The sequence below is a fragment of the Platichthys flesus genome, chromosome 14 (assembly GCF_949316205.1).
Source record: "Platichthys flesus chromosome 14, fPlaFle2.1, whole genome shotgun sequence".
NCBI classification, from domain to species: Eukaryota; Metazoa; Chordata; class Actinopteri; order Pleuronectiformes; family Pleuronectidae; genus Platichthys; species Platichthys flesus.
In genome coordinates, this window is record NC_084958.1 from 7806626 (window position 1) to 7832742 (window position 26117).

The window sequence follows — 26117 nt, forward strand, 5'->3', positions numbered from 1 at the left end:
ATGTTTGGTCCTATACAAACACAATATTTATACAAACACAATGGAAGAAGATGAAACTACTTGTATTTTTTGTTGGGTGTGTGCTCTCATTGGTTTGTAGAGTGTGGGGTTTAGTGATGTCACATTTTTGTAACAAAGGTCATCAACCTACCAAGACTGGCTGGATTGTTTGTCAAAGTTGCAAATCAAATATGATCAACCAACACCCACAAAGTCCTGATAAAGAAAAACCTGGTTTTAGTTCTTGTCCCTTAAACTTTTTATTAACAATACTAACTTGGTTTTCACATACAACTTAATGTTGCTTATTAAGCCACTACTTTATTAATGCTACACATTCAAATTAAACATTAAGATGATCAAACACACAACACATTGACACACAATGGCCGATCCCTACACCCTATGCCTCAAAAAGCACTCAAATGGAAAACCTTCTCCTTTTTTCGAAACTTCTGACAAATACTCAAACCCAGGACTCCATGTTCAAAAACTACCACGTACGATTTGTGCATTGTTTTTATACAGTTTTAATTGGTCGAACGCAGTTGATGACTTTGTTAAATCTTTGTTACAATTTAAATAAAATGTGGGTTGAAAGGATGTCTGGCTGCAGTGAATGAATTTGTGTAAAAAAATATCATGCACAGGCCGAAGGTTGTTGTTATCCTTCCAAAGCATTTAAGCCCAAAGTTCGTGTTTTTAGTTCTGTTTTAATACCTTAATTGTGGCTTGGAATGTTTGTCGGACCAATTTGAGTGATGCACCTGTCATGCTGCGAGATATTAATATAAAACAACATAGAAAAGATTGAGATGAATTACAACTAATGGAGGCAAAATATTCACAACAAATTTCCAGACTTAAGGGATTGATGACATCAAAGTGTTTATATTCTGGAGACGATGTACCATTTGTTTTGTTTTGTTCATGCAGGAATGTACCTTAATGACATATTAATATTAATACTGAAGGCTCCTAACATTATACACTAAATGGGGACATATGCAAAATTCATGATGTTAAACAGGAAAACCCAATTTGTGTATATGACAAGTTCATAAGCTCAAGTATTTTGCACCTCATAAATCATCACCATTTCTTCTGCTGGTGCAGTGAAAAGTCTAAGTTTTTCTCCAGATGGGATGGATGGCCTCTTCTCCACTTTGACACTCTTCAAAACTCAGTTTAAACGCACACATGCGCACTCACTTAAAAACACATGCATACGGTTCAGCGGCACGTTGGCGTGCATGAGAGGAGGGTTCTCGAGGGAGCGCTCAGTCCGAGTAACTTCACTGCACCACCTAATTGACGTGTGTTTCTGTGTGTGTGTGTGAGAGAGAGAGGGAGAGAGAGAAAGAGAGAGAGAGATAGAAAGAGAGAAGGGGGTGAGGGATGTGACACACCAAACTAACCTCACCTTTCTCTAACCAGTGCTTCAGACTGTGGCAGAAAATGAACGAGCCTGTCAGTCAAGTTCCAATTTAGCCCCTGAGTCTCAGGGCCTGTCAGTCCACTCGACAGATTGTATCTTCCTGAGGATTGAAGACAACCGTGAGACAATGCAGTCAAATGCTGAAGAGTCATGAACCTATTAACTGCACACATACACACAATCCTCACGTCATCTCGAACACAGATTCAAGACTGAGAGCAGCTCTTTTGGTGTGTGCACAGCTAATGTAGTAATTACGGCTACTTATTAGATAAAATATGGCTGACATGGTGGGTGGACAGGAAAAGGAAGGCTATGTGTAAGAGGGGCCTGGGAAAGATACCTTAAAATACTCTCTTTATTTGCAGCTTAAATACAGTCAACTACTTTTGGCGCATAATTAAGCCTGCTTCATTTCCTGGATGGAGCAGCCAAAAACACTCTGCACTGCTGCTGACAACTGAAGAGGAAGGAGAGAGCAGAATATGTGGCAATGTTTAAAATACATACTAAAACATTATACAGGCCAATCAAAGGTTTAAGAATCAGAAACACATTATTATATTTTGCCCTCTAAAGGTCACTGGACAAGTTTGGACTGTCTCTGACCTAGTTCCTTTTGTCATCATTTGCTTTGAGTACAAAGTAGCTGCCAAAGGGAACAGTATATTATTATTATTATATCATTATTAGTACTATAATTAACATTAACACACAAATGAATATTCGTATTCATATAAAAGAGGAAATATATTTAAATTTTCATTAAATCTTTGTGGTTTTATTCCTTTAACTTTAAAGATTATATGTAGGACTTAAATTCATGTTAGTGATATAAGGACTTAGAATCACATCATAACAGTCTTCATCCTTTTGCATTCAGACCAAATGCTATAGTATCTCATCCATTTGTGAATACCAAGCCAAATGTATGTATAACACCACACGAAAATAATGTTCTGACCTAGTTAATGTTTTTTTGAAGGTAAAGATCCTGCAGTCCGTGAAGGCAGCAGGAACTTCGCTGCCATGGTGACGCTGGAGCCCTGTCTCGCTGTGTTGACGTGTGTTAGCTGTTAGCTTTAGCTGTTAGCTAACTGCAGACTGGACCAGGACATGTCAGCTAACATCGCAAGAAATTACAAAATACAAGGGTTACAGGCTGCAAATTACTTTATATTCCTCCATGAGTAGGTGAGTCATGTTACTTAAATACATTTGGATGTACTACAGAGATATAGCCTATTTCCTTAAGTGTTGACACTATTCTATTGGCTAGATACATGGAGCCAAGTACTGCATTTTATACTACAGAACTCCATTTATTTGACAGCTTTGCAGAAGTTGCTGCTTAATTCTCAGTCTCTCAATTTAGTTTAATTGATCATGTCGCTGTAACGTCAGATGAATCTACCCTGCAGTAATTGAATTCATTAAAAAATTAAGCCCATCTTGCAACCATAGTGAAGCTTGCACATAAATGCATCAATAAGTACTACTCGTGTTACTGTACTATTATTTTGGTGCTAATACTTTATCATAACATACTTTAACTTGAGTAAATACAGTTTTTCAATGATGTGATGTCTTGAAAGATCTGAATACCTCAACTAGTCATCAATGGTGTTTAAGATAAGATAAGATCAGTCTTTATTACTCTATTTTACTTTATTAGTCCCCCAATTGGGATATTTGCAATGTTACAGCAGCAGCAGACATGGAATAAGTAGCATGCAGTGCTTTGGTGAAGGAATATAAAGAAATAGAAATATACAACAATATATAGAAATTTATAAATTTGATTTAAACGGTATATACAGTGTAAAGAAATATATGATGTGTCAGATTATGTACAGTGAATGGATTGCACATAACGGTTTGCATTAGACAGAATTGTTTCTACAAATGAGTCTAGCACAGTGAATATTGCACATTTGAAAAGATAATATGAAAATGGTAATGTGAAAAAGGACTTTATCGCTAGAATACTTGAATGGCTGTATCCCCTCGCTTTTTGGACATTATGGGATAATAACATCAGAATATTCGCAGTATCACAGACAAACTCACAAGCAATATAATCACTATAAAAGTACCAGAGGTTTTATGATAATACTCAGATGCAATGAGGATGTGTTTAGGTGTTTTCTGTGCTTGAAATTCCATTGCCAGGTTCTGAATGTTTGGGGAAATCCTCCACCAGTTAAACAGCTATAAACGGTATAGAAATAGTGGCACTTTCAACACTGTGCTGGTTGTACCTCGGAATTTGCAGTTGTTGCACAACTCACTGCTTTATTAATATTGTAAGCTGTTTATTTTGATTATTTATTTGATTGAAAGTCGCCACCTTGATGTAGCCATCAGTAGAAGTTGAATCTGCACACACTGAGACCCACAAACATGATGATAAGAAGATATTCCCTCAAATGCCAATCCATGCACTGAACATCACACCCAGATTCATGTCCATTTTAATGGATTAGACCACATACCTCCACCAAGGCCCATAAGTCCCCTCCAATTCAATTAAGCTGCACCACTTTTCACACACTCATAGACACCACTCCCCTTAATGTGCCTGATCCATGTAATCACTGGAAAATCTGTGAAAATGTAAAGAAGGAGGAGAGAAAAATCAAGAATAACAGATCCTTCAATATTTTGGAAATATGTTTGATGTTACTATTCTTCCCTGCAATATTTGAATAATTAAAAGGAACCTGTTCTTACAACGTTAGTGAAGCTCACAGATAAATGCATAAATGTGTTCCTCCATGACCCATAACGCATCCTTCCACCAAGTTTTGTGTTGACTTTTGTATAATCCTTCTTGCAAACAAACCAATCAACAAAAAGACGGGGGGAAACATAGCCTGGTTGGCGGATGAATTATGATTCCAGTTGAATTCCATGTTCTCCTTCTGCTGATCATGAGCCTTTCATGAAAAGATACTAATCTTAATAATTATTAATCATTATAGAGATAATGAAGAAAAGGACAGTCACCGATAAACCCTGGTAAGGAATTAGGAATAAAATAATTTTAAGAAATATACATATCTGTCAAAACCTACAATGCTCATCTCGATGTTTTTTCGGCTTCCTTCAGGAGTTCTCCTGCCAGCACCCGGCCTCATTCAAGACAGGTGGGTACTCGGAGATAGATTCTACCATTAGGGAACTGACAGAAACACGTTTTCCTTCACTAGGATTCTCTGCATTTTTCCTTCCTGCCAGGAGACTGAAAAGACTGGATCCCCCAGTGAGGATGTCCAGCACACAGGAGGTATGAGAGGGACTCTCTAAGAGCAACGCACAATGAATCTAATCAGTACTCATTTGCATAATGTTCAACAATTTTAGAGGGAGAAATCTATTTCTGGAAAGACAGAGATGATAATTTCCTCCACTAAAAGCAGCCTCACAACACCAGATCCATTGGAAATACTTTTTATTTTGAATGAAAAAAATTGTCACTTTCATTGTCATTGCAATTGAAGTTTATCAGTGTTTACCATGCACATGAACTAATATGCACATTTGAAAAGAAGTTAACTTTATAACTTAGAGCTAATTTTGACCTTTAATCACATCACCATTCTATTTTCATTTACATTTGCTCTAGGCCTGCATTACTGTTGTTTTATTATCCCGAGATGTTCTTTGCTATCTGTGTTATTTTCCTTTATCAGTAAGTTTAATGTTGGTAGTAGCATCAGATATCCAGACAGTTTCAGCTTTCTCTCCTCCAATGTATTTAATATTAAATATTTATATCTGTTGTGCCAAATAGAAAAATATAGCGTGTCTGTTGTTCTCTCTCTTCTCTCTTGGAGATTGTGTTTGGAAGGAATCTGGGAACATAACACCAAGGTGTGTACTCACCTCTCACACACAGAGGTTAATGAGACAAATGAAACACACACCCAATGTCCCGTTTTAAATCTTCAACATGATTTCAGGGTTGAAAAAGGCGCCGTATCAGCGGCTGAAGAAGAAGAGCTGGAAATGAAAGACTGGAGGAACACACAGTCGTCGGGTCCAGGAGAACCAGGTCGGTTTGTTGTAGAATTGCAAAGAAAGAAATGTAGCCAGTAAACAATGGTGACAATGATAATTAATGGTTGCCAGGAGGGAGGGCTCATACTCCTCCGCTTGTTGAACCTCTCCATACACATGAGGTGAAGGAGGAGGAAGGGCAGAGAGAGGAAGATGACGCTCAGGATGAAGATCTCGCCGCTCCCTTGGGCCTGAAATTAAAGGTAAAGACAGTGTTGATCAGTGATTACACACTGTGTCGAGAGGTTGGCTCCAATTTAAGTGCTTGGTTTCAGGTGTTCTTGTTGTCAATTTGAACGTGAAAATAGACTTGAATTCAGATCAGGTTCTTTTGGTTTCAGTTCCTCAGAGCTGTGGTGGACAGAGAGTTGCCGCTCGCCCATAAGCTGTGTCAGCTCAGTATGTATCCATGCAGCTGTACAGTCAATACATCAGCCACCGGTGAGGTCAGCCAGTGATGATGACTCTTCTCTCCTCATTCCAGTTCTAATCTATGAACCAGACCATCCTGAGGCCTCTGAGTTTCTCTCGCTCATCCAGAAGAAGCTGCTGGAGGGTGAGTTTCCTCGCCCTTCATATAAACACTAACACAGAGGCTGCATTTTCCAAAACACACCATCACTTGTTGTCATGTCTCTTCCCCTTAGAGCAAGAGGAAGAGGAGAGCAAGGAGGAAGATGAGGAAGAAGATGACCTTAGCGATGATGATGAAGACTCCTCTTCTTCCTCATCTGATGATGATGATGATGATGATGACTATTAAGAAGACACATAAGTGAACAGACACATGTCATCTCCCCTTAAATCGATTGGACTAATCTCTCTTGACTTTACTGTAAGCATCTTTTGAAAAAACATATTCTACATTTTAATACAGAGTCACTTTGGTCACTTATTTCACAGATATTTGTTCTGTACTGTGCACACAATACATGAACTGGTCTGCACAAGGTAAATGTGAATGCAACGCAATGATAATAATAATAATAATAAATAAACTAATAAAAAAAATGTAAACAATTCAGACGACATGATATCAGAATCTAAATCAGGTTTTATTGGCCAAGTAAGTTTGCACAAACAAGGAATTTGACTTGATAAAGTGGCTCTCAGTGTGCTTAAACAGGAATACACATCACAACACAAAACAACACAAAACAATACAAACAGTGCGAACAGCGCGACGGTCTAAGAAAAGAAAGAAAAGAAGTGCAGGGATAAATATTAAATGGCATGAGTATTACGGTTATAGAGTGAGGGTGAAATAAATAAATATAATTAAATATAATTATAATATAATTTCGGGAGTAACTGTACAGTGGTTATTGTAAAGATCCAGAGTTATTGCACAGTGCCACAGTGGGTTGGCTGTTCAGTAGTGAGACGGCGAGGGGAAAGAAACTGTTTTTGTGTCTGTTGGTTTTGGTGAACAGAGATCTGTAGCGCCTACCAGAGGGGAGGAGTTTGAAAAGGTTGTGTCCAGGTTGAGAGGGGTCTGCAGTGATCTTTCCTGCCCGTTTCCTGACTCTGGATGTGTACAGGTCCTGGATGGTGGGCAGGTTGGCACCGATGATCTTTCCTGCAGACCTGACTGTCCCTTTGAATCTATTTTTATCCAATTTGGTGGCCGATCCAAACCCAACAGTTATGGATGTGCAGAGAACAGACTCGATGACTGCAGAGTAGAACAGGATCAGCAGCTCCTGAGGCAGGTTGTGCTTCCTAAGCTGGCGCAGGAAGTACAACCTCTGCTTGGCCTTCTTGATGATTGTATTTATGTTGGGTTCCCACTTAAGGTTCATGGAGATTGTGGATCCCAGAAACCTAAGGGTTCCACAGCCAACACAGTACTGTTGAGTATGTTGAGGGGTTGCAGTGCTGGGGAGCTCCTCCTACAAATATTTATTTTGTAAAAATATTTTAACTTTGGTTTTAACCTAAGCTAAGTTCTCAGCCCAGTCAAACAGTAAACACCTGTGAGAACCGAAAATTCAAGGTTTAAAAGACACCTGTACTTTCTCCATGAGCTTTACTATGAATTTCTATACACCTGTTTTTGGGTCGATTTTCAGTTGGTGCAAAGAAACGTTGACGTATCGCTTCGCTTGGTCGAGGTTGACAAAGATAAACTAAATGCGAATATTGAAAAATATGAAAAATAAAAGTATGTGGCTTATTAATTGTCCGTGGAAGACAAAAACATCAGATACGTGTACAGCGATAAGTAGATTGCAATGTTCCTCACATACATGACCACAAACCATTTCTCCACCATGGCTCCTTTGGGTTCCCAGTGATGTTTGAGATTTGACTGCGGGGCTCCCTTCGTATTTCTTCCTCTTTAATAGGGTTCAGTGGCACCTGAATGGAAAATGAGTCCTGTCTCACTGAAGCAAGTCGATGTGGGATTGTTTGTGGGGGTCAAACTTTTCAATCTGCACAAAGTTTTTTATTTGAGATACATTTTCAAAGAGGAAATAATGGGTTGTTGTCTTGATGTGTCTTCTATGAACAAATGTAATTGTTAAGTATGGTACTATCAGCGCACAACATTTTGAATCCTATTGCCCAGTATGACATTATTAGTTATATGGCACTGCTTCTCTTTATGAGTCATCTCTACACGCATGACTCGGGAGCAGAGACAGTTTGGACGCCATCACATACGGGCTTTATAATAATTTGCAGTGGCTGAATGGGCATAATGGCTGGTCCCTTCATGGTCCATTCAGTGGACTGGTTCACATGCAGGCACAGGGAGGACAGTGAGGACACTAAGTCAACGCCCGCCAGGCTACACTCACTTTGATGTCCCCGGTGTTATTGTCCATGTCAAGGTTATAAAAAAAAAGAGGTGCAGGTCAGAGATGATGATGCATGCAGTGTTGTCATGAAGGTGAATACAACATCGGCGCTTGTGTGGATGGATGGATGGATGGAGAGGTGGTTGAGTCATGGACGCTGCTCTCTCCATCCCTCGCTGCCTTTTATAAGAAATTTCTTTATACTGGGTTGAATCACCTGGTTAAATAGATGTCATGAAACACCGAGCCTCCACAGGTCCATCCAACTCAATCCATCACAGGAATAAAGAGATGTAAAGCTGGGACATTAATATCTGTATCTGTTGTTACTGAATCACCATAAACCAAGTAGGTTTGACATCCCAAGGTCAATCTCTATATGTGCACATTTCACATGCAAGTCTCCATCCTCCATCCTGTGACACCCACCCACACCTGGAGACACACACACACACGCGCAATGGGGTGCGCATACGTCACTGGTGTTTTTCCTTTTGGCTTTTTAGGCTCCTTAAAGTGGATTGTGGCTGTCAGCGGCACTCAGGGAGGCTTCATTAGTCGTCAGTGGGAGGAAAGGCTGTGACTCACGCCTGCGTGAAGAGACCAATGGGCAGCCGGAGCCTGAGATATATAAATAACGAATAAAGAAATAAATATATTCTTAAGGGAGAAAGGGTCAGTTGCGCGCCGCTGGATGGGATTTTGTTAGTGCGCTCCGCTGCTATATACTCACCGTCTCCGCCTCTGGACTGTTTCTCTGTCGCGCCTTTAGGTGGCGATTCTAACATCTCCACTTCTAGTTTCTCTGGACTCGACAACCTGTGCGCCCGAGAGCCGGTAAGATGCCTCTATTCCAGCTGCGCCTTTATCCCGTATGTTTCGATATAAAGACAGAGTAGTGTTGTTCATAACGTCAGAGATGATATTATATGATGTTAATAAGAAAACAAAACTGTGTCCTTGGAGAGAAAATAGTCCCAGATGAGTGTCTCTCGTTGCTCGCTGACATTGAGTAATGACAGTGTGGGAGACGCTTGTTTAAAGCGCAACTTAATTGAAATGTCGATTGCTGAGTCAATATAGGTGAATGGCATGTGGTTATTTATGTGGACATTATGGTTAAATAGCATTGACCAATCTTATTTACAATGGGAGTGATTAGGCTTCTCTGGCATATATTATTAAATTAAATTTATTTTCGACTCACATCTCATCCAAAACAGGCTGAGAGGAGTCACTCTGTTTTAAATTATATAATATAAAAAAGATCACCTGCCATCTGTGAGTGTGTGTTTATGACAGATAAACTCAGATTTGTCTGATAAAAATAATAAATGTATTTTTCTCTAATGAGCAACTTACTGTAGAAAATACCGCCTCTTTTTTTTCCGTATTCAGCTCCCTGGTAACTTCTTCATTTCCTTTGTTTTTGTAAAGCGTAATTTTTCAATATGGATTGCTGTTCCTAAAAGGAAAGCCCCCACATAGACATTATGTTTTCATCATAAGTATTTATCCGGGGCATGCTGCTTGTGCGTCGTGCGCAATCCTCTCCACATTGCGCTCTTTGATTCACAGCCCACCCTGCCATCCCTCAGGAATAATCCGTTCCCGTGGACGCACACATCCTTTTCTCCTCATTCACCCTCCTCTAACAATTACACCCTTTGTAATAACTCAAATATATATAGGCTATACATATGTATTAATCGGACAAGGCGACCTGGTCTTCCCTAACCTTGGACCCGTTTTATTTGCAGTTGAATTATCCTCCAGCTCGAGATCAGATAACAGAGGACTGATGGCCACGTCTGAACCGAGAGCCACCGGCGGGGACCAGGACCCCAACACCGCCAATTTAATACCTCCGTCCACAAGTAAGGGGCCCTCTCCTCCCTCTGTTGATGGTCCTGCTTCCATCACCCTGGGGTGTCGATTCTCGTTATAAGCGCTCGTAGCTGTGCGTAAATGGGTCACTGGAGCTTACAGAGAGTCGGTGCCTTGCTCAGAGACACTCCTGCAGTGCTATTGCCAACGAGGAGGCTTCACCCTCACCCCTCCCTCACACACACGCACGCACACACACCTCGCCGCCTGTGGCTGCCTCTCTGTCTCCCTCTCCCCTCCTTCTCTGTCTGATAAAAGCGACTCTCTCCCGGGCCATTTGCTGTACGGGCTCTGTCGTTAATCATTGCGGTTAAAAACAGAGCCATCACAGCTGCCTGTCGCTGTCTGGAGGATCAGCCGTGCGCACCGGGCTGTGGACCCGGCACAGAATTTACGCGCACTGACGGCAACGATATTTATAATGACCCAGGGGCGCGCTGGTGATAATGTTACAGCAGAAATGCATTTCACGGAAACACATTTCTGCTGGTGATTTCTTTCGAAGGATTTCGTCAAATTCCTCAAAATCCTTCCGGATTTATTCTATGATGATTTATGTTTGTCATTATTCGCCTTATCTCTGAACGTTTTAGGCCTTCAGAGCATCGGATTTTATTGATTAGCGTTGAAGAAATCCTATGCAGCTCATTTCTTCTTTTTTTTTTAAACGTGCCTGAGTCTATTTATAGGAACATTAACCCATGGGTTAATTCATCATTTTAAGCCTTTGTCGCATTCGCAAAATCGTCTCCATAATGGTGCACTTGAGCAGCCATCTGCAGTGCAACGCACCGAAACAATTACAGGCTTCTTTTTTCTTTTTTTTTGTCTCTAGCCAAACGTTAGAAAGGAAATGAGCTGTATTGCCTGAGGGGCCAGAGTTCACTTTTAATTTCATGAATCTCCACTCGTTAAATTTGGTATTTTTTTTTAAGCCTGTATTTATTTGTGGCCCTCGGGTGCTAATTCATGTCTCTACAGTATCAGAGTGATTTGAAATGTGAAGAAAGCCCATTAAAAGAGGAAGATGTTTGTTTTTGTCTGACTTGCTCATGGCTGCTGCTGCTGCTACTGCTGGATGTTGCCATTATCTCTCCGCCACGCTCCATCTCATGCCTGGTGCGGCTTCCTGTGTCTGTGCGTGCGTGTGTGCGTGTCTGTCTGCGTGTATGCATTGGCCTCAGCACTTCGAGCTGCTTTTTCTCCCTCCCTCCCTCTCTCTCTCTCTCTTTCTCTCTCTCTCTCTCAGGATGAAATCGCTTCAGTAAATTCAAATAGGCTCCTTGGTTTTGTTTTGAAAGTTTTCCATCAGGTGTGCTCTGTGCCGCCTCTGCCGCCGCCGCCGTGCGCTCTGCATTTTATTCGTTCGCTCTGGCTTCTTCTGCTCCATCTCACGCATGTCCACGCTCGGCTCTGTGTGTGTGTGTGTGTGTGTGTGTGGTGTGTGTGTGTGTGTGTGTGTGTGTGTGTGTGTGACCACTATACAGTAAGTTTCCGCACCTGGCCTGCTATATACTTCCCCGGCCACAGACATTGCCAGCTCGCTCCAGTCACACACCGTGTTTCACTCAATTAATTCCTGCCCTCTTTCGTGAGCTCATTTCACGGGTGTTAATTCCACTCCGCCCCTTGGCTGGGTGTGTGAGCCACCGCCGGTCCCTATTGATTGAACCTAAATCGGATATGTTATCAGACCCATCCCCTTATGCTCAGTGGTAAATAAAAAAAGGTGGATAGATAGAAAAATTAAAAAAAATCTTGCGTCACACACCTGGCCAAGAGCCGTGCGCATCACGCCTCCACCATGTGCTGCTGTGTATGGCTTTATCCATCCCATGATGATCTACGTGTAATCCCCGCGGCCTGCTATTGATGAAACTTAAAAGGTTCATTCTGTTTTAGCCAACGAATATGCGTGGATGCACGGATGCACACGGAAACTGGGGATGAAGATCTGTGGTAAGTTCTTTTTGCGCAGGGGCCCTGCAAACGCCGATTCACGCAACTTCATGTTTATACTGTGTTTTACTGTTCTTGACATCCCATAAAAAAAAGAAGGACGAATCAGATTTTGAGTGGCCCATATAGTCATTTTTAATTCTTCTTCATGGTTATTATTTTTGTATTTATTGCCATAATAAATGTTATTTGTATAAAGCCCTTTAAAGGAATATCAAGGACACCAAACAAAGACTTGAAAGAGGTGAAAGAGAATGAAAGACACATTATAGACAACAACCCAACAGAGTCACATCATGAAAGCAGTTCTGAGGAAGGGAGTTTTAGGGACTGGGAAGTGGACAGTTTATTTCTGTTAAGTTATTATATTTTGAGGCCTTCTGAATTATAGGCCAAGATAAAAGCACGTTGATCTACGACTGTCACTTTGCGTTTCCATCCTATAAAGGTCAGTGGACATTAGCCTGTAGGTCTGATGGTAATAAGACCCCCAACCCCCTCTGAACCCCACATGTCTTTTTCATTTTCATCATGGGAGAAAAAAAATTCAGGAGACAAGCCTGGAAATATGGGTTATGCGGTGGTCCAGAGCTTCTATTAAATTAGATGGTAAATAAAGGAGGGTTCTTCTCTTACACATCTTCAAATGACAGTTATTTACATATCACAGTGGAGAGCAGCAGATCCATCATCTGAAGCAATTTGTTTCTCTTTAGCAGGAGCCGTGCTTTTAAATAACTACTTAGTAATAACAACGCTACAGTTAAATACGGCCATTTGTTAAGAATTTTTATTTCTAAGCTTTTTTTAATGTTTGGATCAAGGAACACTTTTCTAAAATAAATCCTATAACGCTTTGAACTAAAGAAATGGAGCTTATCAGAAAACAAGGATTGACTTAAATATGCACTTTACTTAATCAGGAGTTGGACATGGATGTTGGACATGTACTTGGCCCCTCTACGTAAATTGTGGCCCTTTCATGGCCCCTGATTCAGGTGAACGCTAGATCTTCTATAGAATTATTACACATTGAAGATGAAGGCCATAGATGTGATCAATCTTTATATCTTATTGGCCTTTGGATCGAATATGTTTGATATTTCTGAGATTGGGAAACTGATTTTGATTGGTTCTGCAGGGACATGAACTGGAAATATGTCTATACGTTTCTATGAGGGTCTCATATATGTCTATTGATCTGTGAGGGTGTCATTTAGTATTTAACGAGCACGATCTGATAGAGTTTCCAGGGAAGGAAGCCGAGGACATAGTGTTCTACAGATAACAGCGTGGGGCTTTGCCACGTTTTTGCGCACAATTAGGCCCAGTCATTATGCCGCAGATATACTGAGGGGCCTGCATATGCAGAAAATGGATCGATCACGGAGTTGAAAACGCAAACGGCTCACAGACAGGTCTCAGTCTGCTCCGGGGCTCTGTACATCCTTCATTAACCCCTCTTTATGGGCTGTGTGTTTATTGGCGGCATGGATCATCTCCGCGGGCTGTCCTGCGCACTGAGCCGCTCAGTCTGAGAACAGAGCAGGAGGATGCTGGGTGGATGGGTGGGTGCTTCCTGACCCGGGGAGTGGTCGTGATGTCACACAGGGTGGGGCGGCAACCCCGGTGCCTATTGCTTGAGAGGGTGTGTCTGTGTGTGTCTGTGTGTGGGTGTGTACGTGTGGCCTATATATAAGTTGGCCTCCAATGGAAAAGCATTTCTGTTGAAAGGATAGGTGCAGCAGGAGCTGACTTTAGATAACACAGATATCATTTGAATAGCTGCCCCTCCACCTACATTTAATATAAATAATACAGAATATTTGGACATTTATTATTTAGCTATTATATAATTTACTTTTATGTTTTTGGTCTCATAATTCAAGTATTTACGTGTGTGGGATGGAGGTGTTTGGTGATAACTGCTGCCCTCAACCGTGTAACACCCTAGGGTTCCTGCAGAAGAACAACAGCATGGAAGAGAAAGGAAGGCTCACAGGCCAGAAGAATCTACTGTCGTGTGACAACAGTGACCGGGAGCCAGGCTTCCGCCACACCGAGACCGACTTCTCCAACCTGTTCGCACGAGGTAAGAGACACGTGCAAACAAACCTATATCTACTTAAAAAACTACACATGACGTAAGAACCTAAAAACCTGCTGCTACCTAAAATCCCATCGCTGCGTAAAAACCTATAGCTATCAAATCTATAGCCAAGCAAAGACCTTTAGCACCATAAAAACATTGCTATGAACAAACCTATAACCATGTTTAAACCGACAGTTATGTAAAAAGCTACAGCTGCGTACAAACCTATAACTACTTAAAAACCTTTCCCAAAGCCATAGCTATACGTAAAAATCTGTAGCTAAGTAAAAGCTATAGCTGCCAATACTATAACCACGTAAAAAACCTTATCCTACTTGATAACCTATAAATGAATGAAGGACAATGATTGAAAATAGTGAAATTATTAGTATAAAGAATAATATAATAATAATAATAATAATAATAATAATACAAACTAAAGCAGTTAAATGTCTCCCTAAGAATTAAAAAAGTGACATAATATCTAATAACCTTATTTAGTTTTTTTTTTATATTCGTAACATATTATTAGTTTTAGGGGAGGTATTATAAATTCAGAAGCAAGAGTAAATTGATATTGTCTAATAGGGCTTTATTAAAAACGTGCACTGGTTTGGACCATTTTCTTTTCTTCTCCACTGACAATCAAACAACTATTCAATAGAGATTTTGTTTGACAGGATGATGATCTTACTTTTCTTTATTCTGAGCGTTCTATGTATTGATTGTTTATTGTTAAAAAATTGTAGAATCCATGATTATTACCGTCCAAAGACGGGGCTGTTATTTATAGAATATTCTTATCCCATATGATACATTTTATGATGTTAAATTCTTGGCCTATTAAACATAGGCCTCCATCTTTAAAAATGACTAAACTTCTTTAGCCTCTTACAATGTCATTGTACAAGAGTATAATGACAATAAAGATCGTGGAATATTGGAATCTTGAGACAATGTCTAAATGGTACAGCTTTCTAAAAGCTACACCGTTAAACAGATATAATCGGCCCAGTGTTTTGAAAAATTCTGCCTCCAATCCTCAGACTTGCTGCCGGCCAAGAATGGAGAGGAGCCCACCATACAGTTTCTGTTGGAGGTGGTCGACATCCTCACCAACTACGTCAAGAAGACCTTCGACCGCTCCACCAAGGTGCTGGACTTCCACCACCCTCACCAGCTGCTGGAGGGCATGGAGGGCTTCAACCTGGAGCTGTCCGACCAGCCCGAGTCCCTGGAGCAGATCCTGGTGGACTGCAGGGACACGCTCAAGTATGGCGTCCGGACAGGTGGGTCAGGGCACCAACAGCAGATAATGAGCTGGGAATGTAAATAAGAGAGCCGACTTTAGCTCTGGCCTTATTTTGACCATGATAAAGTCCTGCACATTACTGTATAAAACATACAAAAAATAGATGGCTCACAGTAATTCTATGATATTTACCTCTCCAATAATATGCTGAGTGACAGTGGACCTATTTAAATTCCCCCCCAAAACATCAATTGTGTCTCTTTTGATGTGAGTTGATTTTAACTGTACACAGGTGAGTTTATCACTAACCCCAAGGGACGGAGCTGTTTTCCAGACAGTGTATACAGTTTATTACGATGTCTGGATAATTCATTGTCCCCCTGGTGATTCACTTGACATCCTCCTGTTCTCCCCCCTCCACTTATTAAAGCATGCGTCGCCTGAGGGGATCCTAACACGGCCCGTCTCGTTAGAGACGACAGCGCTCAAACTGTCCCGTGGGTTTCATACATCACACTTACAAGTCACATCCCACATTGAGACGTTGTGTTTTCTTATGCCTTTTTTTATTCTTATTCTTATATTCAATTGTGGGCGAAGGAAGAGCTCTCCTTGGTGCTGAAACTGTATTTTCCCCGTTTGCCACGGCATAAGATTTTCTTTTCCTATTTAAAATATATAGGCTACTTAAAGCAACTTCGTAGAAAGGACACATTTATAATGTGAGTCACACAGCACTATACACCAACAAGGTGCTTATATATCCATGACTGCATTTAGGCTCCAGGCCTGTGTGTGCAAGCACCTTTGAGTGTAAATGGCTGTCATGCAGCCTTGTTACCGGTGTAATTATGGTACACTGAGCTCGCTATGTCACATCCCTCAGGTTTCAGGTTTGGCTAAAAGGGAATAAAAAATGAAAGCTCACATTCATATTATGTTTATTTTATAAGGTTATTTTCACAATCAGAAGGAAGGAGTCAGCTTTGTGGGACTTTACAGTCATTATGTGTCTTCTCCATGTCCTCCTGATTGCTTTCTCTTTATAACAATCATGATATTTATGACCACGTATATTTTGTGTTTAGGTCACCCACGCTTTTTCAACCAGTTGTCCTCTGGTCTGGACATCATCGGTCTGGCTGGAGAGTGGCTCACCTCCACCGCCAACACCAACATGTAAGTCGTACAGTACACTGCTCCATTTGTTGTGTGCCTGTGCATAACACAGTCATCTATACAGGGGGAACACCCCCACATGTCATGAGAGGACATTAGAGATTTCCTCTTTGTAGGCCACTGGAAACAGCCTGCAGTCATCATCATACACACTTATTGTGGAAGTCGCTAGTGGTGTTTCCCTCAGCTCTCTCCACCATTGGTCCCAACAGCCTCCCAGGGCAGTTATATAAAGTGTTTGTCATGTCCTGTAGAGAGCGTGTGTTGACAGACGGTGGGCTGCCACTGTGTGTACTGTATATCGGAAGCTGCCCAGCCCCCAGGGGTGGTTAGATTGCATATTGATCCTAGGTCACAGTTACATGGTGGCCCAGTCTGATAGAGGGCATGGACCACATCAACATCACCCACACTCTCAGCACACACACACACTCACACATGCATGTGCTGCAAATAAGCTATAACTCTGTAACGACTAGAATAGATTGAGGGACATCATACTAATACTACTGTTCAATATCAGTACAGAACAAACTCACACACACACACACACACACACACACACACACACACACACACACACACACACACACACACACACACACAGACGTGTCTCCCTGACTTCAAAGGACTTACATAGGCTCACATTGATTTCCTGGACCCTGACTGTAACCTTTATCATAGTTTTTTACTTACCTAAACCAAAAACGTACCTTAACCTTAATCCACCAAAATCATAACCAAGCAACATAACAGCATTAAAACAAACAAAGTAGAATCAGTCAATGGATGATTAAAACGAATATGTTACGGTTTTAAACCTACATGTAACATCCTGGAGTTTCATGGAACAACTTGACCTGGAGCTGCAAAGACAGCAGGAAACAGTGTAAAACAGCAGGCAGGACACCACAGACTTTATACACAAATTGAGCATTCAGCGACTCTGGCTGCCGTTCTCTCCTAAGTATAATAAACCAAAAGCTGAAGGAGAATTAAGATACTTAATTTATCCCAATTCTCAAAACATTAGCTTAGGAATCCACCCTCCTGTGGGTGGAAAATTTCCCATCTCATCTCCTGGTTGGGAGACTGCTCCCAGAGAAAGGGACACTGAATTCACACACTGGCAAACACATGCGCACACTCTCTTAATGACTTTTACACACACACACACACACCAGCTCTGGCTGTCCCAGATACAGCATCTAGGGTTTCCAGTCCATTGACTGCAGGCTCATTGAGAGCTGGTCTTAGCAGATAGGCCAGCTGGGCCCCACACTGACACACAATGTCCTCCGGCTGCACAGAAAACCCTGTCGCACTGAGGAAAGTGTCTGCCGCAGCTCCCCGCGGAGAGTCATTCTGGCTCCATTGTCCCCATGGATACAGAGTGACCCAGTAGTCTTTTGAGGGGCTGAGAGGAGAGTGTGGTCGGGGTCAGAGGGGTTAGTCGCATAGACACGCACACACTCAAACACAGACTCACACACATCGAGTGCCCTTGATGATGATAATAAGGGCATTTAGGGGCTGTCCCTGGAGACGGGCAGGTGACTGAGGGGTAATTTTCACCCTGAAAAGACCAGTGATTGGCTCTGATTGCGATAATGATCACCATTATTGTGATTATGGCATGAAATGACTCACAGACAGAAGGAGAATTTTAAAGAGGTTGTCTGATGTGGTCGGCATGAATTTGAATACGTGAGACGAGCAGGATATTAGATATTATTGTGATCCTTATATGAAGCATAATTCTAATTTAAAACAAGATATGTTTCAATCCTCATGATGCTGAAATTGGTGCAGTGGGGGGGTTGCAGAATGACACATTTTGAATTGTGATTTTATCCTCACAGTCCATCATCAGTAGTCACAGTCAGATATATTAACAAAAGCTACTATTATAGCCAAATCCCCTCAGTCATAATGGGGTCATCTATTTTTATTCATCCATATGTTTTTCCTCCCATCTTTTTTTCCTCAATCATTGCTGTCATCTTTCTTTCTATCTTTTCTTTTCTTCTTATTGTCGTGTGTCCTCTTTGTCCCCTCTCCTTGCTCTGCTTCCACATCCCCCCTCCTCTTCTTAAGTCGTCCTCTGTGGTTTCTTTATGCGCCTGCAATTCACTGCTTTTTATCCATCCTCCTAGCCACCCTAACCACAAACTACAAACTCCTGGTTAAAGATATGGAGAGGAATCAAGGGGGAGAGCAGATAATGTTATTGTTGTTTCAGATGGGGATGGTGGTGGTGGCTGATGGCAGTGGGGGAGTGTTGTGTAACTGGCCTCATTAGACGCAGGGTAAACAGGGATCAGTCCTGAGGGTGGTCAGTTAGCCAAAACCAAGACTCAGGCAATATGTGACACATTTAACCTACTTACTTGTGTCGTTTATGGATCAATTATTTTATTGTTTTTTCTCTGACACATTGGTTATTGTCTTTTAATCTTTTCCCTTCTTCTCTTGAAAGTGACACTGATAATCACAGTCCTTTCCTCAATACCTGTGTTTTGGGGCCAACGGAGGCTGTTATCTCCTTAAAACACTCTGTCTCCCTCTCTCTCTTTCTCTTTCTCTCTCTCTCTCTCTCTCTCTGTCTCTCTCTCTCACACACACACGTCCTCTCAACCATCAAATCAGCCCCATTCAGGCTCACCAGTGAGATTGGCAGGGCTGACAGATAGTCATCACAGCTTTGTGTGCTTTAATTAAACTACTGAGTGATTTTTAGGAGGCATTTGAATATGAATGTTTGCTGCCTGCTCCTATCAGACACTTTTTAATTAGCCCAGTCAGCACCAGCTCCAGTTTGTGCTCTCTGGCTGGAATTATCGCAGAGCTAATGAAAAACCAATGTGTGTGTTTGAGTGTGTGTATTTATTTGGCCTCTCTAATCTGCCATTGTGTGCGTAATAATCTTCTTTTATCCTTCTTTTATTCAAGCAGTTGTTAATAATAATAATAATAATAATAATATTATCATGGAAAAAGCACTTCTCTCATGCTCTTCACAAACGAAAAACACACATGCAATATAAAAGCACAGTCGTAAAATAATTAGTCAAAATGAATAAGAATCAAAACCCTAAATATGACAGAGAAATTCAAGCGTGACCACTTTTTCCACTAATCAAAACTAGAATTAGGTCAAATAAAATATAGGGAAATAAAGTACATGTTAAGCTTTGTGGTGATGTTGACTGACGCGTGGCTTGGTGAATGATGTGATTGACAGGTTCACCTATGAGATTGCTCCAGTGTTTGTGTTGATGGAGCAGCTGACTCTGAAGAAGATGATAGAGATGGTTGGCTGGCCCAGCGGAGAGGGGGACGGCCTCTTTTCACCAGGTGAGTCATCATAACTGCACCCGCAGCCAAAGTAATTACAATATAATTACTTTTCCAAACAAGACAATGAACCTACACCGCTTTAATGATAATGTTAAATTTGCGTACCTTCTGCTCTCCATGGTGCATAATGTGACGTCTCGTTACTCAACAGGGGGCGCTATCTCCAACATGTACAGCGTGATGATCGCACGTTACAAGTATTTCCCAGAGGTCAAGACCAAGGGCATGTCTGCCGCTCCCCGCCTCGTCCTCTTCACATCCGAGCATGTACGTGACCATGAACAGACACACACAAACACACACACACACACACACACACACACATAATTTTAAGTATCGTAATAAAGTGGGTGCCATGCTTCAGTGACTGCAGATTGAGGCCATTGAAGAAGTCCTGTAGTAATCAGTAGGTCTATTTGAATCAAGCCATTGGCTATTATAATGGATTCGTTTTTGCTTTTATCACATCTACTTCTGTCCGTAAAGAATTGCACAGCTGACACCATGGCAGCCAGAAAGACAAAGCTCGTGTAGCAATTAGCTCACCAAATCTCTGCTCTCCGTGAGTCGAGCTGTTATTTCAAGGAGCGGTGAGTTATTGTCCTAATGTTCGTCCCCCTACAGAGCCACTACTCCATAAAGAAGGCCGGCGCTGCTCTGGGCTTTGGCACGGAGAATGTGATCCTGCTGAGCACAGATGAGAGGTAAGGGATTTACTGTAGGAATTTCAATCCACAATCTGTATAGAAATTGGATGAAATACGTGTATGCTAAGTATAGAGTCATGATAGAGATGCACTGCTCTGCGCTCTTTCAGGGGGAGAGTCATTCCTGCAGATCTGGAGGCCAAGATCCTTGACGCCAAACAGAGGGTCGGTGTCTTCCCTATATTTTTTTTCTGCTGTTATTTATTTTGAATCAATCTCTCTTTGTTTTTTACTCACCTACCAAAATGTTCTCCTTCTAATCTGTACGTGTGGTGATTCTGCAGGGTTGCGTGCCGCTGTTCGTGAACGCCACAGCTGGTTCTACCGTGTACGGTGCATTTGACCCCATAAATGAGATCGCTGACATCTGTGAGAAGTACAACTTGTGGCTGCACGTGGATGTAAGTCGATGTAATGTTTGATTGTAGCAGCAAGGAGAGGCAAGTTTGTTTGCACAGCACATTTCAGCAACAAGGCAATTCAAAGTGCTCTATATAAAATACAAAAAGAAAAAACACCAATTGTCAAAAGAACATAAGACAATACAAAAAATAAGCTTTAAAAGGGGTTTGAAAGGAGTTACAGACATCAAAATAGATGAATGAAATAAGAAATAAAAAACTAAAAGTAACAGTTGGCCTTTTGTCTGGGTTGAACATGCCGCCTGCAGGTTAACAGAGCTCTGCAACTAGCAGCCTGCGGCCAATATTATCTGCCCCACCAGATCAATAGAGTAACATTATTATTTATATTTCAACATATCGTCGCCTGACACAAATGTTCACGAGTGTCCCAGGTGCTTATCTTCTTATGGCAGCGACAATCATGGAATCACTTCCTCTTTGGCAATTTGCCTTCGTTTTGTTGTTGCAAAGCTTAATTACGAACTGAATTTCAGAGCTTTTAATATTTCATGCAATGTATGAAAAAATAACACCACTTAAGTAAATAATTCAGACTTATATGTAAACCAAATACATAAACAGCAATAAATCTGATTCAGTTTCATTTTACTACAAAAATTCACTATAAAATCTTCCCTGCAGATAAACCAGGTAGGATGAACACAAAGTTCTCTAACTTCACTCTGCAGCACAGACTGTTTGTAAAAAGCTCTGCACACAACATCCAGCACACAAACAACCCAAAGGCACAGTTTATTGTAGAACAGTTTGAGGAGAAGTCTCTAATGACAAGGAATAATTCTGAAGTAGCTCTGGAGCTTTAACACAGGACAAGAGAACAGCTAATTCCAAACAGGCAGGTTTAGATCCGGCACTGCATTGGTTTCGTAGAATTAACAGTTGGAGTGTACCTGCAGTTTTCTGGGAGTTTTTTCCACTTGTTTGGAGCATAACAAAAAAAACGATGATCAGAAATGTATTTTGACCCTGACCAATATAGTGCTTTATAACAGTAGCACAGTGTCCTGGTCTCTCTGGGTAACAGTAAGTGTCTTGTCTCCTCAGGGAGCTTGGGGTGGTGGACTGCTGATGTCCAGGAAGCATCGTCATAAGCTCAGTGGAGTTGAGAGGTTAGTACATGTTAATAAATGGGTTTTAAAATGTCAGTGAATCTACATCAGTGCATTAAGACGATGATGAAACGTTTGCAGGGCCAACTCCGTCACATGGAACCCTCACAAGATGATGGGCGTGCCTCTGCAGTGCTCTGCCATCCTGGTCAGAGAGAAGGTACGGCAAACACACACTGGTGCTGACATGTCGTGAGCAGGTGTGCGGGTAGAACAGAGGGTTAATAAGGGATATGTGCTTTGTGTTCATGCGCAGGGGATCCTGGCAGGATGTAACTCCATGTGCGCTGGCTACCTGTTCCAACCAGACAAACAGTACGACGTCGCCTACGACACAGGGGACAAGGCCATCCAGTGCGGCCGACACGTCGACATCTTTAAGTTCTGGCTGATGTGGAAGGCCAAGGTGAGATGGAGTGGAGGGGATGCACACGACTGGCCTAATATTAAAAAAACCTCCTTTCATCAACATATATAAAAATGTCTTCAGGCCAAAAGGAATGGTCGCAGTGTTAATCATAAAACAGATGCTTTAACTTCATTAACGCCGTGTTTTGTTGTGATCATTGCCTGATTTTCCCCTGCAGGGCACCATCGGGTTCGAGCAGCACATTGACAGGTGTCTGGACCTGTCTCAGTACCTGTACAACAAGATCAAGAACAGGGAGGGATATCAGATGGTGTTTGATGGAGTGGTGAGTGTTTCTAATTCTTCACTGTGCTTCTTTTGGTTCATGAGCAGTGACAGAAATATTTGCAGGTAATCAAAGGCATGGTTGGTTATTTGTTTCTGAAAACACTTTTTATCTTCTTTCTTGAAATCCTCTATATGGCGAGAAAAAAAGGCAAAATAAGGGTCTGTCTCCCTCGCAGGACTGTAATAAACACATCATTCATTCGTTAACCAAGCTTTCTGCCTCTGTGCACCATGCCCATGCTCACTGCATATGACTAGAGTCTCCAGCTGTAGAGATATACACCTCTGAAGCAGAGATGATAGCCAGACGTTTGCAAGCGAGTCACAGAAAGGTCAGCCTCTAGTATTTGCAGGCAGTGGACGCAGCTTTGACCAGAGGATACCGCGATTACCAACCTTTAGCTTACACAGAAAACATTGAATTCTGTGTTGATGTTCCTTGAACTCTTCCCACTGCCTCCATCTTTGTTCATTTTCTATCTTATTTAAATTTGTTTCAGCCCCAGCACACCAACGTTTGCTTCTGGTACATACCACCCAGCATGAGAGGCCTGCCAGAGGGCGATGAGCGGCGGGAAAAACTCCACCAGGTACAACACCTCTCATTTCTGCCATTTCACATGTATCCCTCCTTTTTAATCACAAAACCTAGAGGATGTTTTTAATAAGTATTGTTCATAGCAGGCTCCTCCTCAGAAATCCAAGGTTCTGATTTGCTGTTTCTCTACTCCACCAGGTGGCGCCGAAGATCAAGGCCATGATGATGGAGTCAGGGACCGTCATGGTGGGCTACCAACCCCAAGGCAACAAAGTCAACTTCTTCCGTATGGTCGTCTCCAACCTCGCGGTCACCCATTCTGACATCGACTTCCTCACCGATGAGATTGAGAGGCTGGGTCACGACCTGTAGACCTTCTGCAATCACTGCTGCCCCCTGCTGGTCTCTTATCTGTGATATTTCCAATATGTAAGATGTAATCAGTGAGGTGAAACACTCAGTGCTGCAGGCAGAGTACTGATAGGACGTGTTTTCGGTTCTTCTGCCTCGAGCATTTTGAATGTTTCTCCAAATGAAGAGAAACTGGCACTGAGAGAGACTCTAACTGTCCCATATAATTCCTTCTATAGAGAAAATAAATAAACCAATATCTGAAAGTTCCAGGTACAAATTACATACTCTAATGTGTGTGTGTGTGTGTGTGTGTGTGCTGTGGAATCTTGTCATGTCTGTGTGCGCGTGTGTGTGTGATCTACTTTTATCATCCAAGGAGGTTTTTCCTTTAAAGTCTGTGTGTGTGAGTGAGATTAAATGATTAAAGGGAGAAAAGCATAGATCAAAATATTACAAATTATCAGAAATAATAATTCTGCTGTATCATGCATTTGCTAAACACAATTGAATCATTGGTGCTTTCGACTGTGGATATATATTTAGTCTTCTGCATCGACCTAGCTGTCCGAGCTCCTCAAACAGTGTGTGTGTGAGCTTGTGTGAGTGTCTGTGAGTGAGTGGGCCCTGTTATGTATTGTAGGCTAGCACTGTGTTAAAAATAAGCTAATGTGCACACCATAGGTACTAAGTATGATAATCTGTGAGGTTCTCACCTCCAGCAACTGATCCACAGTCTGCAATATTTTCCCTGGTAGAAATTTAAGATTTAAGATATCTGCAGCTTTCCCCAGTCTGTGACAACATCAAACCTGTACAACGCTGGCTCATTCTCTGTTTCATGCAATCATGTGATGGCCATATGTGTTTATAGCATTGTTCAAATATTAATATTTGATTATTATATATAAGTACAAATGTGTATTGCATTGCCACTGTTTGCAGATTCAGGTATTTTTTTGTAAATGTATCTTTATGCGTATTACATGGTAATACATTTATAAATGTAATCACAGGAACTCGAGTAAAGTTTATTTATCGTGATTTTGTCAGCCAAAGAAAGAGAGTCGGGAACAGAGCAATCCATTGTCCTTCATATATAAATACATATATATATAACTTCTTATAGATTATAGGTGTTTGTAAAATGTTATCTTGACCCTCGACTGCGATGCAATTTATATGGTGTGTTTCTTTCTGTGATTGTTGGTCTCTTTGACTGAATGTTTCAGGATGACTGACTGGCCTTCTGATGAGATTAAGAATGATGTCTATATATATTCCTTTGGCAGTCGTGCTGGTCTTTTGTTTTTAGAGAGAAGCACAAGGATGTGGGAATGTACTCTCCTCTCGAGACTGGCAAGAAAGGATTGTTGTATCTGTCTTAATCCTAATGCATTTACTGTAATAAAAATATATTTATTGTTAAACATATTACCTGTATTCTCAGTGTTATAGGAGCTCAGTGGGATATTTTATGTAAAAAAGAGTTCCTCTTTATGTCTTTGCACAATGTTCACCTTTCTTTCTTCCATTCTAAATGGATGTGTACTATTGCAGTATTATATAAGAGTTATGTCCATAAAGTGTTTATGGTATCTAGGGACCATATAAAAATGAAACAATTGCATTAATCATATTTAAAAGTTACCTGTGTACTGTATGTGGCCAGTGACTCCTGTACATAACCAATCCCAGCTGTAAGGGGACGTTTCCCAGGAGCTTTTCCGTAGGCACTTTAACACAATCATGCCATCTCGAAAAACATCTTTAATAAAGTCTATTGAAGGAAAAACTGTCAAACTCGTCTTTCACATATTTATTTTGCTCAGTGGTTTCTCAAAGTGTAATTTATATGAAGATATTTTGGTTTTTGAGCTCAAATATCCTCCTATGCCTCCGAATTGCCTGTTTCATGGCTACACACATACACAAAACGTTATTGCCTCTCTGCCTAATCTTCCTGGAGAAGGCTTTGTTTGGCCTCCAGCTGTGTGTCGGATTGGCTCCTCTCCAGCGTGAAACCCTCTTCTTCTATCTGCACCAGTCTCTCGTGTAGTTTTTGCTTTCCTCTCACATTCTTCTTCCCTCGTCTTCTTTATCCCCCTTTATCTCTTTGCCATCCACACATTCCTTATTCTCCTCTCATCTCTTCCCTCTTGCACTTATTCACCTACACAAGTACGTGCTGAGGCTGAAGCCACCATTTCACAGTGGAACAGGGCTTTTGCTTGCAGTGTTTCATAACCTTTATATG

The 26117-nt window shown here is 41.4% G+C and overlaps 2 protein-coding genes across 3 annotated transcripts; both read left to right on the plus strand.

Moving 5' to 3' along the window:
- The first annotated feature begins 2487 nt into the window (after nucleotides 1–2487).
- erich2 (glutamate-rich 2) lies at nucleotides 2488–6372 on the plus strand. Its single transcript, XM_062405003.1, has 10 exons — nucleotides 2488–2632; nucleotides 4423–4459; nucleotides 4551–4587; nucleotides 4679–4727; nucleotides 5278–5314; nucleotides 5404–5495; nucleotides 5573–5703; nucleotides 5842–5899; nucleotides 5985–6056; nucleotides 6148–6372. Exons 2-10 carry the CDS (start codon nucleotides 4428–4430, stop codon nucleotides 6261–6263), a joined length of 624 nt encoding a protein of 207 aa, XP_062260987.1. The 5' UTR covers nucleotides 2488–2632; nucleotides 4423–4427; the 3' UTR covers nucleotides 6264–6372.
- Nucleotides 6373–8873: 2501 nt separating this feature from the next.
- gad1b (glutamate decarboxylase 1b) lies at nucleotides 8874–25294 on the plus strand. Of its 2 annotated transcripts, XM_062405191.1 has the most exons (17): nucleotides 8874–9141; nucleotides 10065–10181; nucleotides 12094–12150; nucleotides 14105–14242; nucleotides 15289–15531; nucleotides 16583–16673; nucleotides 19918–20030; nucleotides 20185–20300; nucleotides 20658–20737; nucleotides 20851–20905; nucleotides 21025–21141; nucleotides 22210–22274; nucleotides 22356–22434; nucleotides 22531–22680; nucleotides 22862–22969; nucleotides 23472–23561; nucleotides 23708–25294. In XM_062405191.1, the coding sequence occupies exons 2-17, from the start codon at nucleotides 10106–10108 to the stop codon at nucleotides 23879–23881; spliced, it is 1752 nt and encodes a 583-aa protein (XP_062261175.1). In that variant the 5' UTR covers nucleotides 8874–9141; nucleotides 10065–10105; the 3' UTR covers nucleotides 23882–25294. The 2 variants fall into 2 exon arrangements, with proteins under 2 accessions (XP_062261175.1, XP_062261176.1); XM_062405192.1 differs by lacking the exon at nucleotides 12094–12150.
- Nucleotides 25295–26117: the final 823 nt, after the last annotated feature.